Source organism: Neoarius graeffei, chromosome 2 (genome assembly GCF_027579695.1).
Source record: "Neoarius graeffei isolate fNeoGra1 chromosome 2, fNeoGra1.pri, whole genome shotgun sequence".
NCBI classification, from domain to species: domain Eukaryota; kingdom Metazoa; phylum Chordata; class Actinopteri; order Siluriformes; family Ariidae; genus Neoarius; species Neoarius graeffei.
In genome coordinates this window covers 95,699,275-95,715,721 of record NC_083570.1, presented here as the reverse complement: position 1 = coordinate 95,715,721, position 16,447 = coordinate 95,699,275, and the positions used below count along the sequence as shown (strand labels likewise).

The window sequence follows — 16,447 nt, the reverse complement described above, 5'->3', positions numbered from 1 at the left end:
ATCTTTGATTGATACAGAGGTTATGTTTACAAGAGCCTAATTAGGCTAATCTACCAAATATCGATGATGTTTGCTTTTTAGAGAAGGACATGAGAAGAATTTGAAGTTTTCGTTCGAGTTTTACATTTTACTTTGGGGGTGAACGGAACAGCCGTAATAGTTGCGACGCAAATTACCACTGTCAAAATGAAAGTAGGACACCTGATATGCATAAAGTTGTGATTAAATCACTTACATCTGATGTTTCCAGTTGCTGCAATTACTAAGTAAATTGAGAATATGCACAAATACTGTAAAAAGAGAGATGTCCAAGTGTCCACACGATTTTAACTCAATGTAAAAAGACCAGAAGAGCATTGAGATCCCACTATGTACGCATGAAACTTAAAAATACGATGTAAATTAGTTATTGGTTGTCCAAAACAGAACAAACAATATTGATTTTGTTGTTGTGTATTTTTCCCCCAAAATAAGGGGTGTTAGATTTAGGAAGGATCAAAAACAGGCATTTCCGCTTGAGTGAGCGGATTCCGCCAATTCCGTTCGCTTTCTGCGATTACAGAAAACCACTACCCCCTAATAATGGCTGCAACTGACCCAGATTTAAAGATTCATCTGATAATATGTTAAGTGTTCTCATTTTAGTTGACTGTCCACTCAGTCCATGGTGTTACAGGGATACCCGTTTTGTGTCAGTGCAACAGGGGTGTAACTGAACATGATTCAGATTGAACCAAACAGGTCCTCAACAGATACAAAAATACCCCACACAGGTATGCAGTGTCTGTTCTTATCAGTTTAATAACTAATATGGAACAGCCATGGCCTGAAGGTTAGAGAAGCAGCCTTGGGCCCAAAGGGTCACCGGTTTGATTCCCAGGACCGGCAAGAAAAATGTGAGGGGAGTTGAGTGAATGGATAACACTTTCCCCTCCCTCTGTATCATGGCCCTTGAACAAGGCACCGAACCCCAACTGCTCCCCCGGGTTCTGTAGCATAGCTGCCCACTGCTCTGGGTATGTGTGTGTGCTTGTTGCTCACTGCTTCAGATGGGTTAAATGCAGACGAGGAATTTCACTGTGCTCGAGTGTACATAAAGGCTTCCTCTTCTAAAAAAAAAAAAAAAAAAGGCGGCACAGTATTAGCTTTTGTTTTGCTTTAAAAATAAATTGACCAATCAACAGATACAGACATGGATAAGTGCATCGTGTTACACCCCTACTATACTATGCAGGTACAATTCCTAGCACTGACCAATAACTGAAAGAATTTTTTTTTGTTGTTGTTTGTTTTAAACTGAAGTTTACTAGCACTTGAAGAGAAGTTTGCTATTGGCCATGCAAACCAGCTGCAGAAGACATAGGACATGAAGGTCGCAGGGCAAAGAAAGACAGCGTGTAGTCAATAGGACTACTGTTTAATAATTACAATTTACTTAAAGCTTTAAAAAAAAAAAAAAAAACACCTAGATTAACTTGCAGCGTTCAAGATAGACGGTATTGCATCGCAAAAAGTGACCCAATTTTGAAGAACTGCAAATCAGTTTCCCCAGTGTACCACACAGAAATGCAATGCAAAAAGTTGGCCAACTGTGAGCTTCCCTGGGTGAGGTATGAATTTTTAAAGTCCACCTGGAGCCCTGGCTTGCGTGGTGGTGAATAATGTCTTGAGGCGCAGTTCTAGCAGGCCATGCCTGTGCCGATTCACAGGGGATTGTGTAGAGGGAGGTGCAGGCGAAATTTGGCTTCGCTGGGACCTCCGGTAGCCAAGTTATGAATTTTTAAAGGCCGACTGGATCAGTGAATCATATGGAAACTTAAGACACGGAGGTGAGCTTGCGCCGGGGCGAATAACGTCCCGAGGCACGGTCCTACCGGGCCGGGCCCGTGCTGATTCATGAGGGCACAGGGAGAGAAAGGTGCACGAAATTATTCATGAAATTTAGAAGTACACCAAAACGTTTAACATTACTCATAACTCGCAGATTACTCAGAACTCTTGATCACAAAATTAGCTTTAAAATGAGGGCTCAAATCGATGACCTTCCTAGCTGGATATAATGTGTAATGACCAAAAATGGGTCTTAAAGCTTGCTGTAGTAGTTGTACCATTACCTTTGCATATTAGCATAATGATACAGCAGGGCAAAAAAGTATTTAGTCAGACACCAATTGTGCAAGTTCTCCCACTTAAAAAGATGAGAGAGGCCTGTAATTTTCATCATAGGTATACTTCAACTATGAGAGACAAAATGGGGGGAAAGAATCCAGGAAATCACATTGTAGGATTTTAATGAATTAATTGGTAAATTCCTCGGTAAAATAAGTATTTGGTCACCTACAAACAAGCAAGATTTCTGGCTCTCACAGACCTGTAACAACTTCTTTAAGAGGCCCCTCTGTCCTCCACTTGTTACCTGTATTAATGGCACCTGTTTGAACTCGTTATCAGTATAAAAGACACCTGTCCACAACCTCAAACAGTCACACTCCAAACTCCACTATGGCCAAGACCAAAGAGCTGTCAAAGGACACCAGAAACAAAACTGTAGACCTGCACCAGGCTGGGAAGACTGAATCTGCAATAGGTAAGCAGCTTGGTGTGAAGAAATCAACTGTGGAAGCAATTATTAGAAAATGGAAATACAAGACCACTGATAATCTCCCTCGATCTGGGGCTCCACGCAAGATCTCACCCCGTTGGGTCAAAATGATCACAAGAACGGTGAGCAAAAATCCCAGAACCACACGGGGGACCTAGTGAATGACCTGCAGAGAGCTGGGACCAAAGTAACAAAGGCTACCATCAGTAACACACTACGCCGCCAGGGACTCAAATCCTGCAGTGCCAGACGTGTCCCCCTGCTTAAGCCAGTACATGTCCAGGCCCGTCTGAAGTTTGCTAGAGAGCAATTGGATGATCCAGAAGAGGCTTGGGAGAATGTCATATGGTCAGATGAAACCAAAATAGAACTTTTTGGTAAAAACTCAACTTGTCGTGTTTGGAGGAGAAAGAATGCTGAGTTGCATCCAAAGAACACCATACCTACTGTGAAGCATGGGGGTGGAAACATCATGCTTTGGGGCTGTTTTTCTGCAAAGGGACCAGGACGACTGATCCGTGTAAAGGAAAGAATGAATGGGGCCATGTATCGTGAGATTTTGAGTGAAAACCTCCTTCCATCAGCAAGGGCATTGAAGATGAAACGTGGCTGGGTTTAACTTATAACGTGAAAGTAAGGTTAATAATATAACTTAGATTACACATTTTTTCAGTTTTACTCAAATCAGGGTGGTGCAAAAATGAGTACACCCCACAACAAAAACTACATCTAGTACTTTGTATGGCCTCCATGATTTTTAATGACAGCACCAAGTCTTCTAGGCATGGAATGAACAAGTTGGCGACATTGTGCAACATCAGTCTTTTTCCATTCTTCAACAATGACCTCTTTTAGTGACTGGATGCTGGATGGAGAGTGATGTTCAACTTGTCTCTTCAGAATTCCCCATAGGTGTTCAATTGGGTTCAGATCAGGAGACATACTTGGCCAATGAATCACTTTCACCCTGTTCTTCTTCAGAAATCTAACAGTGGCCTTAGATGTGTGTTTAGTCATGTTGGAAAAGTGCACGACGACCAAGGGCACGGAGTGATGGTAGCATCTTCTCTTTCAGTATAGAGCAATACATCTGTGAATTCATGATGCCATCAATGAAATGCAGCTCCCCGACACCAGCAGCACTCATGCAGCCCCACATAAGAACACTGCCACCACCATGTTTCACTGTAGGCACCATGTAGTTTTCTTTGTATTCCTCACCTTTGCGACACCATACAGTTTTGAAGCCATCAGTTCCAAAAACATTTATCTTGGTCTCATCACTCCAGAGTCTAGAGTCCCAGTAGTCTTCATCTTTGTCAGCATGGGCCCTGGCAAACTCTAGGCGGGCTTTTTTGTGCCTGGGCTTTAGGAGAGGCTTCTTTCGTGGATGGCATCCATGCATGCCATTCCTCTGCAGTGTACGCTGTATTGTGTCACGGGAAATAGTCACCCCAGTTTGGCTTTCTACTTCTTTAGATAACTGCAGTGAGCTTGCATGCCGATTTTCTTCAACCCTTCTCATCAGAAGATGCTCCTGTCGAGCTGTTAACTTCCGTGGACGACCTGGACGTCTCTGTGAGATGGTTGTAGTTCCAGCTTTCTTAAATTTTTGCACCACATTTGCTACAGTATTCTGACTGATAAGTAAAGCTTTGCTGATGATCTTGTAGCCTTCACGTTTGTGGTGTAAAGAAATTATTTTCTTTGGGGAATTCTGAAGAGGCAAGTTGAGCATCACTCTCCATCCAGCATCCAGTCACTAAAAGAGGTCATTGTTGAAGAATGGAAAAAGATTGATGTTGCAAAATGTCGCCAACTTGTTCATTCCATGCCTAGAAGACTTGGTGCTGTCATTAAAAATCATGGAGGCTACTAGATGTAGTAGTTTTTGTTGTGGGGTGTACTCATTTTTGCACCACCCTAATTTGAGTAAAACTGAAAAAAATGTGCAATCTAAGTTTATATTATTAACCTTACTTTCACGTTATAAGTTAAACAGATGTTATATTAAACTTTGTCTTGTCAACATATTTTGGAAATTGTGTTCACTGAGATATTGTTTAAAATGTTACTTTTCAAAGGGGGTGCACTCATTTACGCTCAGCACTGGATATATATAAATATATGTTATCTTGAACACTGTTAACTTGGATCAAGCAACTTTGGATTCAAAACTTGGGCGGCACGGTGGTGTAGCGGTTAGCACGGTCGCCTCACAGCAAGAAGGTTCCGTGTTCGAACCCAGCGGCCGGCGAGGGTTCTCCCCGTGTCTGCGTGTGTTTCTCCCCGTGTCTGTGTGGGTTTCCTCCGGGTGCTCCGGTTTCCCCCACAATCCAAAGACATGCAGTTAGGTTGACATGGGGTGGCCTTGGGCTGAGGTGCCCTTGAGCAAGGTACCTGACCCCTGATTGCTCCCCAGGCGCTCTGGGCTGCCCACTGCTCTGGGTGTGTGTGTGATCACTGCTTCAGATGGGTTAAATGCAGAGGAAGTGCTTGAAGTGTGCATGTGACGAATTAAAAAAAAAAAAAACGCAAGTCACTCACATAGCGCTTTTATGTGTACAGCACTAAACCTATGACGTAAAGAAGAGCTTGCATGTATGCAACAGTCAGTCTGTGGTGCCAGTGTGACTCAGCAATTGGCAGATGAAAGGTGGAAACTGTTACAGTTACTGACAGGGTGAAATTTTTGATGCCTGGCAGTGATGTGATGCTGGCTCTGTGGTCTTGACTAAAATACATTCATTCAGCTATGTACCTTCACTGGTTTGCTGTTAACTCTTTCTCTGCACCTCTATTCTCCATATCCCCATTTCTCTCTTTGCCCTTGCTCTGTGCATTGGCAGTGCCCTGAAGTTGGTGCACAATTTGAAAGACAGGGAGAGTTATCATGACCATATGGGAGGACTGTGTGCCAATGTGCCTGTAACAGAATTTACACTGGCTATGAAGCGTAAATGACCTTCCATCCAGTCCACACTGCTTGCAACTCACTTTTATTACGTAAAACACTACTGATGGGAACCAAAAACCTTTATAAACAATAATAGGCATCTATACAACACCACCGGTGGATCATGATGTTTAGAAACAGCTGTGCAATTTAATTTCAAGGTTAGAAAACATAACAGGACTGTGAATAGCACATGATAATGTCGTTTGTTAAAAGTGCTACACAAATAAGGTTCCCCCATGTTAGTGTAATGGGCATCAGTTCTGCAAAACTCTGCAGCACTCGATCAAAATATTTTGCAGATGATTTCATCATAGCTTAGGATTTTAAGTAGCGTATGAATCAGTAAAAGCTATAGAAAGTGGGTGAATGTGATTTGAATGCACAAGTGAGAATAAAACAGAGCAGAGTGGATTAAGCTGCGTAACTCGCAGAGCTGCCTCGTCTCTAAATTACAAAAGTTGGCAGAGCAATCACAGAACACCACAAGATGTTGACTGCCAAGCAGAAACTACTGGGCTTCTTATCGCTTTAGAAACTCAGTCAGAAATGGCAAAAGGAAGACAATCAAAGCCACATCTATTACCCACTTCCACCTGTAAGCGTAACTCAGCCAAATGCTACGTTGAACATTTCACTGTACATTTTTTCTGCATTCGTGGACCTCAGGATGACTGAAAACTAATTTCTTAATATGTCCAGTACTTGTATAAAAGGAACACCAAATCAAATCAATCATGGGAAAAAAAGTAAAAACTTTGCATCAGAACAATACTGGAATATCTAGGTCAACATTTATTTATCGCTACCCCACTAATTAGTTCAGTGGTAATGAAGTGTGTTAAGAAATCCCCCGTGCACTTTACTGGTATATGAGTAAGAGCGTAGGTGCACATCATCACTCTGATCAACCACGAACTGCATCATTAACTCGACATGTTATCAATGGAACCCAGCTAACTCTCCATGTATGACAGAAGGAGACTCGAACCTCGTCGTTTCCTGCGTCTCTCTCCACCATCTGCAGCCTCGTCCTCCCCCTCGTCCATCTCTTCAGACCCGCTGCCCTCTGACCCCGAGATTTCTTCTCCTAGAAATAAGACATTCAATATTAATAACACTGACTATGAGACAGTTTTTAGTTTTCATCCTGTTATACATCATTCTAGAATTTGGGTTATATTTCACATCTCCAAGGTAAACCTTTTGTTATTTTCCACAAAAGAACTCTTCGTTGAATCAGTTTTGAACAATAATGCAAATGATGACAAACTTTCACCAACAGCAATGCTTGATGTACATTTTAGTCAATTTATCCATAAAACATTAACTAAAATGACTCCCACCCCGTCCCCCACATCCTGATTCATACATTCAGCTTGAAAAGACTGCACAGTGATTCAGTCTAACAATCTGTTTTTGGGGGCTTATTCTATTAACCGTTATAAAATCAACTGCATCAAAAGTCCATTTTCTGTCTTATGTGAAATTTCAGTCATTATATATTTTATCCATCCCAACGTTCTTGTCAACTCCGTTATAAAACCGCATAAAACCCGCAAAGACTTTTCATAATAGTTAGTTAGTTAGAAACTTTGTCCCCATGGGGAAATTTTGGTCAGCAAGTGAGGTACACCAGGCATGTTGTATTTGCCTATGACACGAAGGAACAAAGTCTAACACATTTACATTACACATTTACCCAGATATTAACAAAAAAAAAAAAAAAACATTGGACATTAGACAGGACAGGACAAACTATTCAACAGTCCCACTCACAGTTTCTACTTCTCTGGCATAAGTGCATAATGGCCAAAATGCACTGGTTGTGCAAAAACGCTGGCTGTGCAGGTACAGTAGGGAGGGGAAATAATAGCACCAAAGTGTCCTAGATAAAAGTATATACTGGAAAAATGTGCAAACAGCAAGGAGGAAATAAATACATCCTAAAAAACAATAAAAACGTTAGAAGTTAAAAGTGTACACTCAATAAAATAAAATGATGATAAAATGTGGCTTCCCTGATCAGGCCCGCTGAACAGTTCCTGCACAATTAAAATTAAAATTAAAATCAAAATTAAGATCTGGGGTTTTGTTTATTAAAAAGGCTAATGGCTTGTGGAATGAATGACTGCTTGGTCCTATTCTTGGAGAGGGCAGGGTAACGGAATCTATTGCCTGATGGCAATAATTCAAATGTATAAAATACGCATGACAACTGCGCCGAGAGATGGTCACTTTGTCTGGTGGGAAACTTCAGAAAGGCAGTGAGGTATGTTACGTTTCTTCTCTCGTTAATTTGAACAAAATGTTGAGGATTTTACACCAACGGTACATTAATTATTCGTCAAATCTGTTATTGTGATACTGGAGTGAATCTCTCACTCATTTTTTTTCAAAAAAGAAAACCAATAATATGATTAAAATCCATAAAATTTTTACACATGCCACGTGGTAGCTAGTTTGAGGTTAGCGTGTGGGAGTTAAAGGGCATATTCTGGACCAATTTGGGTTTTTTTTATATGAAAGCATGTCCCTTTACACACTCATCCAGAAGGGTAATTTTGCACAAGGCCATCTGTCTACAGCAGAAAAAAAAAAACAACAAAACGCGTCTGGAAAAATCCCAAGGGACTCTGGAGCCAGATTCGTGACGTCACCTGCGGAAGCACCAGCAGGCTGCGCGAGCTTTACACGGTTTCAGTGCACAGCCTGTGTAGACCAAGTGCTCCCATTTCTCTCTCATTGTCCGGTCTTTTGGGAAACGATGAGTACTAATCCCATCAAGATTGGTGTTGCTACCCCCTCCTACGATACATCTGTTAACCATTTTAATAATTACGCGATAACGTTGAAGAAATTTGCAGAAAACCACCAGGTCGTTTTCTCATAAACAAACCAGTGCTGGCGTAGGATTCAGAGGGAGGCGTCCCGCACGCGACGTCACGAAAATCAATGTTTCCCAGGAAATTCAAATGCAAAAGTTTTTTCAGAGGCGGACCAATTCGCCTCAAATGGCTCGATTTCAACTGAATTTTTCTGGTATTGCGCAAGGTAAAAAAATTGCAGAGAATGCAAAATGTGACAGATATTTGACCAAAGTTTAATATAAAATAGGAGAATTACATTGATCTTGCTCCTGAATTTACCCGTGATATGCACTTTAAGACACAAAATGGTGGAAAATGTCAACTCTGTTGTCGCCAGTTCCGTTAACGGGTTGCCCAGTTTAACGACGACTAATAGAGTCAACACTTGAAAATGTACCCGCAATTACAGAATGGGCCATACGTGAGAATGACTACTGGTCCTTATTATATCTACTTATCTTTATATTTAAAAATACTGATATTAAAAAGGGTAGTTTGTAATTTTGCCCAAGAAGTAAAACGTCAAGGAAAAGGCAAGGAACACCAAACCCCACTCCTTCTGGTGAAACGTCTGGAGTGACATCTCAAATGGTGCATGGTATTTATTGCAAATAGTGTGCAAATGCAGCAAGATATAGTGCATACCTGAATGATGCATTAAACACGTTTTTGCACCAAGCAGTGCAAAATATAGTGCATAATATGCCATTTCAGATGCAGATTAAAGGTCCCATGGCATGAAATTTTCACTTTCTGAGGTTTTTTAACGTTAAAATGAGTTCCTCTGACCTTCTTAAGTCACCCCAGTGGCTAGAAATTTCATAATGTGTAAACCAAACTATGCCCAACATTTGAGAATGGCGCGTCAAAACGGCGCATTGATAAACTCTTCCCTTTACTACGTCAGCAAGGGAGATGATCCCCACGCCCCCCTCTGGATTCCCACCCACTGTATGAATTGCCCGCCCAGTTGTAGTGAGGAGACCATAGAGGGAGGACACAACATGGCACCACCTAAGCGAGCGAAACATGGAAATTGCGCTGTACATGGATGTGACAACACAGAAAAGAGTCTGTTTTTACTGCTGACGGGAGAGCCCCTGAAGACGCAGTGGCTTAATTTTATTTACTCCAATAATACGCCGTCGAGTCTACCTAAGACGGTGTATGTTTGTCGGAAGCATTTTCCTGATGAATGTTTCCACAACTTGGGACAGTACAGGGCAGGTTTTGCACATCAACTGTCACTGAAGCCTGGGTCCGTACCAAGCATCCCTGCCGCATCAGCAACAAACACCGAACAAGTAAGTGTATAACTGTTAAGTCGTTTTGCCGTGTTTTAAAATCGGTGCCACGTTAGCCTTGCAATGGCTACATTAGCTGTGCAGCTAACCGCTTCCTGCAGTTAGCCAGGTAATCTGCGCTACAAAACCAAAAAGCATGCAGCATGCTCTGTTATAATAGCCAATCAAAACAGTTTTTACAAAGACACCCACATTCTTTTTTTTAAGTCACTCGTTCATTTTATTTGTTTGTTTGTTCAGTAAAAACCCAAACATTTGTTGAATTTATTTTATTTCCTCGCGTCGCACCTTAATGACGTCAGCGCGCGGTATTTTTCCCTTCGCGGTTTGTTCCTTCTCTCTCGCCATAGTAAGACACCCACATCCGCTTGTTCTGACCCACTGGAGGTAGCGTCACAGTGCTGTTAGCCAATCAGAGGTAACACGTTTACATGTCATGAATATTAATGACAAGACCCGCCCCCACCCTCTACCCTTCCCCGCCTCCTGCTTCTCATTAGCAAAACGACGCACTGGGAAAAGCGCTGAAATGGGGCTTTCTCCCAGGAGGCTATATCTACGTGCTGAGGGTTCATTTCGAGAAAGGCTGCGGATATAACATCTGGAAACCTCCACGAGCCCGTTTAAAGCATCAACAAACCACCATGCCATGGGACCTTTAAGCACACCAAGGGTGAGAACTGCAGCTTTGTTTGCATACTAGTCTATAAATTTGGCTGAAAATGATGAAACTAAAGCTGGTTGAAAAAAGAAAAAAATAATATCTATACAATACTCTGATTAGAATCTATCCATCTATCTGATATATCACTACAGTGACGTGGCCGCTCTGACGGCTCCGGCCATCAAAGTTTCTTGGGAAGAATTACAATAGCGGTACCTTCTACTGGATTATTATAGAGGTTTTCTCTTCTCAACCATTCACACACACACACACATTCACACCTATGGACAATTTCGAGTAGTCATTTAACCCAAATGCATGTCTTTGGACTGCGGGGGAAAACAGAGCACCCGGAGGGAATCCATGCAGATATGGGGAGAACATGCAAACTCCGTGAGGTTCGAACCTGGAACCTTCTTGCTGTGAGGCGACGGTGTAAACCACTGCACCACCATGATTACAACACTCATTTATCATTGTAATGAAATGGCGTAAATCTGTTGGTTATTTTTTCTGTACCTTCTTCTAACTTTCTCTTAAGCTCTTCGATCTCCTTCTGAAACTTGCGCAAGAGTGCATCTTTGGGGTCTTCATTGATTCTCGCTTTATTCTTGATGTTCTTTGCACGGTTAGCATAGCGCAAAGTGCTGATGGTCTCATCATAGTTGTAGTCCGCTGGTCCGATGTTTGCACACTAAAGAAGAAGCAACTATTCAAGTTAGCCTATAAACAAGGCAGATTTCTATTTTACTGGTTCTGCAGCTCCAAAACGAAAAAAAAAAACTCTTGAGCTATTCATTTAATCGTGTGTGCGCCTGTACCATCATGGTTTTAGAGTTTCCTCCCAGAGAGTCCTGCAGCAGGCGCGTGAGTTTGGAATTCCTGTAGGGCACGTGTGTGCTCTTCCCATCCACTAAAGCAGAGATCACATTCCCCAGAGTGGACAGGGACAAGTTGATCTTTGTGGCCTCTTTAAGACGCTGCCCAGTGGCTCCTGTCTTACCCTGCCTCTCAGATCCCTGACAAGCAAGAAGCATCCGTCATCCATCACAGCACTTCATTTCATTAAAAGAACATTATTAATGCCTTGCTTAATTTTTGGCTTGTTCTCCTCACCGCAAGGTCCACCAGGTGCAGTTTACCCATGCGCACATGCTGGTTTCCATCGATGCCCTTCTCACTGCACTCAATGGTGATGGTAAAGATGGCGTGAGACCGGGAGCTGTGCTCGTTCATGTTGGTAGCACCAACAGAACCTGTGGGCAGCATGTCAAAAGTAGAAACATTTATTAGAACGCAGCGGACCCTGAGTTCCTGTAATTGATTCCCCAAAATTAAAATTGTTACTGTCATTTTTGTGTTTATATTCATATGAAATCAATAAAAGCATGCATGCATTTGTCTACACACACACATGAGAAATGCTAAGAAAAAAAAATAATCACACCTGTAACCCTGCACATTCATGTAATTATCTAAATCAGCCAATCGTGTGGTGGCAGCAGCAGCAGCACAATGAATTACATCATGCCGATACAGGTCAAGAGCTTCAGATCATGTTCACATCAAACATCAGAATGGGGGGAAAAAAATGCTCTCTGTGGCTTTGATTGTGGTATGGTTGCTGGTTTAAAACAAGACCATGTCGTGTTTTTCCTATCTTGCACTGTCCAGTTTGGGTGAGCCTGTGCCTACTGTAGCCTCAGATTCTTGATCTGAGGCTGTGGTGTTCTAGCCCTGCCTCAAGGCTGTGCATTCAAAGATGCTTTTCTGCTCACCACCGTTGTAAAGAGCAGATATCCGAGTTGCCACAGCCTTCCTGTCAACTAGATTCAGTCTGGGGTGGGTTTCCCAAAAGCCTCTTAACATTAAGAACATCTTAACTAGGAGAAAGAGCGTTCGTTGTGCTGCTCGCTCTACTATTTAAAGCATATATGCAGAGCCATGGCCTCACTTTCGTTTATAAATGCCTTGAGATCTCAACGGCACAGAAATAGTTTTAAGCGTTAACAATAAATCTAATATAGTAATTTTTACAATTAAAGTGATTTATACAGGTAGCGGTCCGAATGAATGACCTTGACGTCCGTAATGTCACAGCATGAAGTCTATCGGTCTCATTGCCATTTCCGCTATACTAAAACACACAGCTGACTGCAACTCCGATCCTCCATTTTGAGCTAATTTATCGCCATGCCACGTAGATGTGTTGCTGGCGGGTGCAGCAACACGACAGAAGGTGGATTTATGTTGCATTCATGGACCAAGAATGTTTAAACTGAAAAGATTTGGACGCGTTTTGCGAGAAGTTCACGGGCACATTGGGTGCCTACGAAGTGGTCTCTCCTCTGCTCTGCACATTTTACTGAGGACTCGTACGAAACCTCTGATCTGTTGAGGAGCGTTGGCTATAAGCCCGTATTGAAAGAGGGTGCAGTACCAACAATTAAAGAAATAGAAAACAAGAAAAGGAAAGTTATTTTTTTAAAGGAAAGTGAGTTCAGTTGCACCAGTCCTCCCGGAGTGAGCTGAGGGTTGTTGCTAAGACCCAGGACGTCCCGTTCCATCCCGGGTTTTAGTAATTGCCTGAGCCGAGCAGTAATGGCGGAGTACTCAGTAATGGAGAAAATGGAGAATGAGTGGAGCAGCCGTCTTATTTCTGTGCTGGATATTGCTGCCATCTCGCCCTTACGTGGAAGAAGCGAATGAATGGAGAACTGAACGAACAACTGAAAGTCAGATTGTTTCAAAACAATCGGCCACAAGATCGGCCTTCAAGAAGCGAGAACACAGACGGGTAAGCTCCGACTCTCATTTGGATACAAAACAACACTTGTTGTTGACCTGCATTTAGATTAATACATGTAACTTGTATTGTGTGTTTAAGTTACCGGTATAAGATTATTTAATTTGCTTCAGAATGTGATCGTCTCAGTTCATCTGATTATTTAATTCGCCTTTTACGTTTTATCAGTGAAAATGCATGCATGTACAGTATATGTATGTTGCACAAGTTATAACACCCATCCTGTTTTAATGAGAGTCAACCCACAATCAGTGAAGTCAAATCAGTCTTAGTTGAGCAAGTCAGTAACGGGATTTCTTACTTTCACCATAAAGTTTTATTTATATGACTGGTCTATAGCCGTAAAAGGCCTTGGACTTAAAGCCGGTTACCACTGTGACGTCACGCGCTCAGGGCTGGCTGGCTCAGCGGGGCAGCTCGAATGCCAACTATTCTCCTCTGACCTCGCTCATCAAGGCATTTCCACCTGCAGAACTACCACTCAAGTGATGGTTTTTAGTTTCTCACACCATTATGAGTCAATTCTAGAGACTGTTGTGTGTGAGCAGTTTCTGAAATACTTGAACCAGCTCATTTGTACCAACAACCATACCACTGTGAAAGGCACCAAGATCACAGAGATCTCTTGACCTGTATCTGTATAACTTTATTCCTTGCCCCGATGCCATATGACTGGCTGATTGGAGAACAATGAATGAGCAGGTGTACTGGTGTTCCTATTAAAGTGGCTGGGTGAGTAAATATATAAAAGCAAAATTTGAGAATATTTGATAACCAGAGGACCTGCACATAAGACGGGTCCATTAGAAGCCCAGATCCAACCTACAGATATTGCTGCCGTTTATAGCAAGCGCGACCAGAAACATGCAAACAACAATAATACAGGCTTACGGTTCTTGTGTCCCAGAGTCATAATTTGGTCCATATCGTCAGCATTTTTCACAACAAAGCCAACTAGGTCTTTAATGTAGACTCCCACATCTGGCCTTTCTTTCACCTGTTTCAGGGATTTTCAAAAATGCATAAACGTTAATGGAAATTACGAACGTACTAAATATATAGGAAAAAAGGTGAAGGAAATGAGAAGTTGACGAGATATCAAGACACAACAAAAATGACATTTTATCAAACCATCAAGGTCATAACCACAAATTACTAAAATCACTTCTTGGAAACTCATCAGATGTGAGAGCATTTGTTTAAAAAAAATAAAAGGAAACCCACGCCTCCACGCATTTCAGTGTGCTAAGATTGTTTTAAAACGAAAAATCACACCACGTCAGGCAAAGCACAGGTCAGTATCAAGCTGCACAGTTACTATCATGCCATAAGAATAAATATTACTGGTTAATGAAAGTCTTGCTATTTTAGTCGGATTTCTGCATAGTCATAAGATAACAAGCTACACTCATATGGGTGGAGGGACACAAAATAGGGTGGGAAATTAAAAATCAGATTTCTCCTGTTTTTTATTTAAAAAAAAAAAAAAAAACACCCACGTTTCTGAGAACCTCTCCAAATGCGAATGGTATACTACTGACTACCTTAAAACAAAAAGGCCTCTTTGGTCCATGAAAAAGGGCAGCACTGCGAATTATGAAATAGCAGACTTTTCACATCGCTTTTTTTTTAATGAAGGAGAAAAACATTACATCATATTTTGAATTTCTGTATTAACAGGCAGGTCATGCAACAATTAAATAAATATTGGCTGGTTTTGAGTGGTCTAATCAGATATATTTCATTCAGCTAGCATGATAGTGAACGAGACCATAAACTTAAGTATAGAAGAGTTAGGACTGAGGAAGCCATGTTTGCATTAAATAATGATTTATTAATACAAGACTGGGAATCGGGGCGGCACGGTGGTGTAGTGGTTAGCGCTGTCGCCTCACAGCAAGAAGGTCCGGGTTCGAGCCCCGGGGCCGGCGAGGGCCTTTCTGTGCGAAGTTTGCATGTTCTCCCCGTGTCCATGTGGGTTTCCTCCGGGTGCTCCGGTTTCCCCCACAGTCCAAAGACATGCAGGTTAGGTTAACTGGTGACTCTAAATTGACCGTAGGTGTGAATGGTTGTCTGTGTCTATGTGTCAGCCCTGTGATGACCTGGAGACTTGTCCAGGGTGTACCCCGCCTTTCGCCCGTAGTCAGCTGAGATAGGCTCCAGCTTGCCTGCGACCCTGTAGAAGGATAAAGCGGCTAGAGATAATGAGATGAATGAGATGAGAAGACTGGGAATCAGTTTATAAAGAGAATAGCATTGATAGAGCTTATGATAACTTTTTAAGTATATTCAAATTATTATATGATAAAAATTGCCCACTGAAGCAATATAGTACTAAACAAAACTATAATGACCAACCTTGGATTACTAAGGGATTACAAAATAAACCACTTTCAGACTTCCTGGTTTACGCACTTCCTGGTTCCTGAGTTGTTTGCGCCGAGTCCTTTTTTTCCCGCGAGTGCCGGCGTTAATTACTAATCCTTTAACTTTTTTCTACAAATAAATTTCCAGTATCCTCTTCATTTTTATTGTACTGTCGCTTTCCTTTTTGTACTTTTCACTTTCGCTTTCCTTTTTCCGTTTTTTTTTTCCCTTTCTCTCTTTCTTTTTTCGGAAGAACGCCGAGACCGGAAGCTTTCTTTTTCTCTCCTCCTGTGTAAAGACCACAAGCGGAGGCCATCCACATCGGATCTGCTTTAATATCAACAGATCTTCGTTTAAGGTACGTGAATCTTTTCATCATGGCACACCTTCTAGCCTGGGCCCGCCCATCCTAAGCGTGACGCAACACAAGGGCCTGTTGCGAGCTTAGTCTGGCAAGGCAAGCTATCTACAGCTCTTCCAAGCTCCCGAAAAATCGGGAGCCAATCAACTTTGAGCATCTCCAACGGCCCTGGGTAGAGGCGTGTTCAAGGCAGTGACGTAGTAGAACTGCGACCGGAAGCCATAGATTGTTTACAGAATCTATGCCGGAAGCGCTTCATTCACTAGAAACATTATGAACATGGAGCAGCGGCAAGCCTTTGACACAGCGGTAGATGCTGTGTCATTGAAAGCATTCAATGGGAAGTTCTCATTGAAAACGGAGCAAAGAGCAGCCCTGGAGGTATTTATGTTCTTCCTGTTACTCAAGCAGTTTCCGTCGCATCACATACGTCAGAGGAAAGAGTGATGTGATTGGTTTAAGCTTCGTCACAGCCTTTTCTGGCTTCGACCAGTAGCAAACTGAGGCATTTCAGGGA

The 16,447-nt window shown here is 42.1% G+C and overlaps 1 protein-coding gene across 1 annotated transcript in view; it reads right to left on the bottom strand.

The window, feature by feature from the left end:
• Positions 1 to 16,447, bottom strand: part of kif3a (kinesin family member 3A) — an 80,090-nt gene that overhangs the window by 32,295 nt on the left and 31,348 nt on the right. Inside the window, exons 5-9 of the mRNA XM_060915234.1 lie at positions 14,094 to 14,199; positions 11,513 to 11,652; positions 11,218 to 11,415; positions 10,916 to 11,090; positions 6,550 to 6,648 (exon numbers count right to left, since the gene is read on the bottom strand). Coding sequence (XP_060771217.1) covers positions 6,550 to 6,648; positions 10,916 to 11,090; positions 11,218 to 11,415; positions 11,513 to 11,652; positions 14,094 to 14,199 — 718 coding nt within the window. The remainder of the gene's footprint in view (positions 1 to 6,549; positions 6,649 to 10,915; positions 11,091 to 11,217; positions 11,416 to 11,512; positions 11,653 to 14,093; positions 14,200 to 16,447) is intronic.